General features: G+C 66.0%; 1 protein-coding gene across 1 annotated transcript; it reads right to left on the reverse strand.

Moving 5' to 3' along the window:
- Positions 1–801: 801 nt before the first annotated feature.
- On the reverse strand, positions 802–1,863 carry P2RY8 (P2Y receptor family member 8). The gene has a single exon (XM_065901378.1). It carries the CDS (start codon positions 1,861–1,863, stop codon positions 802–804), a length of 1,062 nt encoding a protein of 353 aa, XP_065757450.1.
- Positions 1,864–2,127: the final 264 nt, after the last annotated feature.

A 2,127-nucleotide genomic window follows, 5' to 3' on the forward strand; every position in this document is an offset into this window, starting at 1 on the left:
GCCAGCCCCTCCAAGGTCTCACCTTATAGGCTGCAGGGCTGTTTTCCTTTCCCAAGACAGCCCAGTCCTGTGCATCTCCTTGTGATGTGCCAAGCACCCAAAAGTTTGTTCTTTCAGGCAAATCCCGGCCTCCCGGGAACCTGCTGGTTTAGCATCCTGGGCAGTCCAGGGACTGGGCCCCTTATCTTCCCAAAGCAGCCCAGGTAGTGGGGCTGGTACAGGTGTGTCCCAGGTGCTGAGGAGACCTGCTACGGGCTCGTGTGGTCAGTGCTCTCCCCTGGTCCTCCAAGGATCCCACGGGTCAGGCCAGGAGCCTCTCCAGACCCCCAGGACGACTTGCCGTGGCCCGGGGTTCTCAGCTTGGAGGCGGAGCCAGAGAACGGGCCGGAGGGGGCCCCCCGAGGCAAGCTGCACCCCGAGGCGGGTCAGGGAGGTGCAGTTGTAGCTGCGAACACTCAGAAACTTGTCATCCGCCCAGAGACCCTCGGTCCACACCTCCGGGACGGACGACCTTCCGGTCTGGGGGCTGTGGCTTGGGGATATTTAAGGAGAACCTGATCCCCGCCGGGGAGCCCCCGTGTTTGCTTGGCTCCGGGGGGCGGGGGGAACCAGGTGATGTCGGGGGGAACAGGTGATGTCGCAGGGACCCATGGGCCCCCAGAGCACGGGGCCCGAGGTCGCCTGTCCACGGGCACGTGGCCAAATCCCAGTGCCCGGAGGGACCGCGGGTGGATTGTCGCAGGGCGGGGGAAGGACCGTGCCGCCCTCTCCCGGCTGCCCCGCCCCCGAGGGGCGCCCGGCTCAGAAGACGCTCTCCTGCCGCTTGACGCCGGGCCGGCCGGCGGCGTCCAGCCCCTCCACGGAGCGCACGGACAGCGTGCGTCCAGAGACGAGGCTCTCGAGGTGCCCCTCGGGGCCGCCGGTGGGCAGGGGCCTGTAGCCCAAGTAGTGCCGCATGTGGAGCTGGAACTCGCGGGACGCGAAGTAGTAGACGAAGGGGTCCAGGCAGTTGTTGAGACAGCTGAGGCAGAGCGTGAGCTTGTACACGTGGTAGTAGCTGCGGCCGAAGAACAGCCGACTGACCACGTGCACCAGCAGCACGAAGTTGTTGGGCGCGAAGCAGGTGACGAAGGCCAGGAGCACCACGGCCGCCAGGCACACGGCGCGGGACCTCCGGGCCTCCCCGTGGCGGTCGGCCGAGCGCAGCAGCGTGAGGATGGTGGCCGTGTAGCAGGCCACGGTGACCACGAAGGGAACGAGGAAGAGCACGACGAACAGGGTGAGGAGGAACACCGCCCACATGGCCACGCTGGGCAGCATGCTGGACTTGAGCACGTCGAAGCACGTGACGATGCCCAGCACCTCCACGGCGTAGGTGAGGTCCGTGCGGGCCAGCGGCGACAGGGCGGCCAGAAGGAGGAGCCACGTGCCGGCGCAGGCAGCCACGGCGTAGCGGCGGCAGCGCCAGCGGGCGGAGGCCAGCGGGTACACGACGCCCAGGAAGCGGTCCACGCTGATGCAGGTCATGGTGAGGATGGAGGAGTACATGTTCGCGTAGAAGGCCACGGTCACCACGTTGCACAGCAGCTCGCCGAACACCCAGTGGTTGCCGTTGCAGTGGTAGTAGATCTGGAAGGGCAGCACGCAGGCCAGCATCAGGTCCGTGACGCTCAGGTTGATCATGAAGATGACCGAGGGTGTCTTGGGTCCGATGTGGCGGCACAGCACCCACAGGGAGAACAAGTTGCCAGGGATACTTATCAGTGCCACCAGCGAGTACACCACCGGCAGGACCACCGCGATGGCCGGGTCCCGCAGCATCAGGAGGGTGGCGTTGTCCGGACGCGTCACGTTCATGTCCATCCTGGAGCCGGGGGTTGGGGGCCGATCTGGAAGAGAAAAGGGGCACCAGGGGTGAGACGGGCAGACGACGGGGTCTGCCTGCACAGGGACGGAGAGATGGGAGGGTCCCTGGCGCCCGAGGGGCGGGCAGCTCCCGGTTCCTCCTCTGCTGGCCCTCCCTCCCTTCTGGTCCCTCTTCCCGCCCTCCACCTGTATCCCAGACCCAATAGATGCTAAATCCTCAAGGGCTGCATCACCCACAAAAGCTACAAGGAACCATTTGAA

The sequence above is a fragment of the Phocoena phocoena genome, chromosome X, assembly GCF_963924675.1.
Source record: "Phocoena phocoena chromosome X, mPhoPho1.1, whole genome shotgun sequence".
NCBI lineage: Eukaryota > Metazoa > Chordata > Mammalia > Artiodactyla > Phocoenidae > Phocoena > Phocoena phocoena.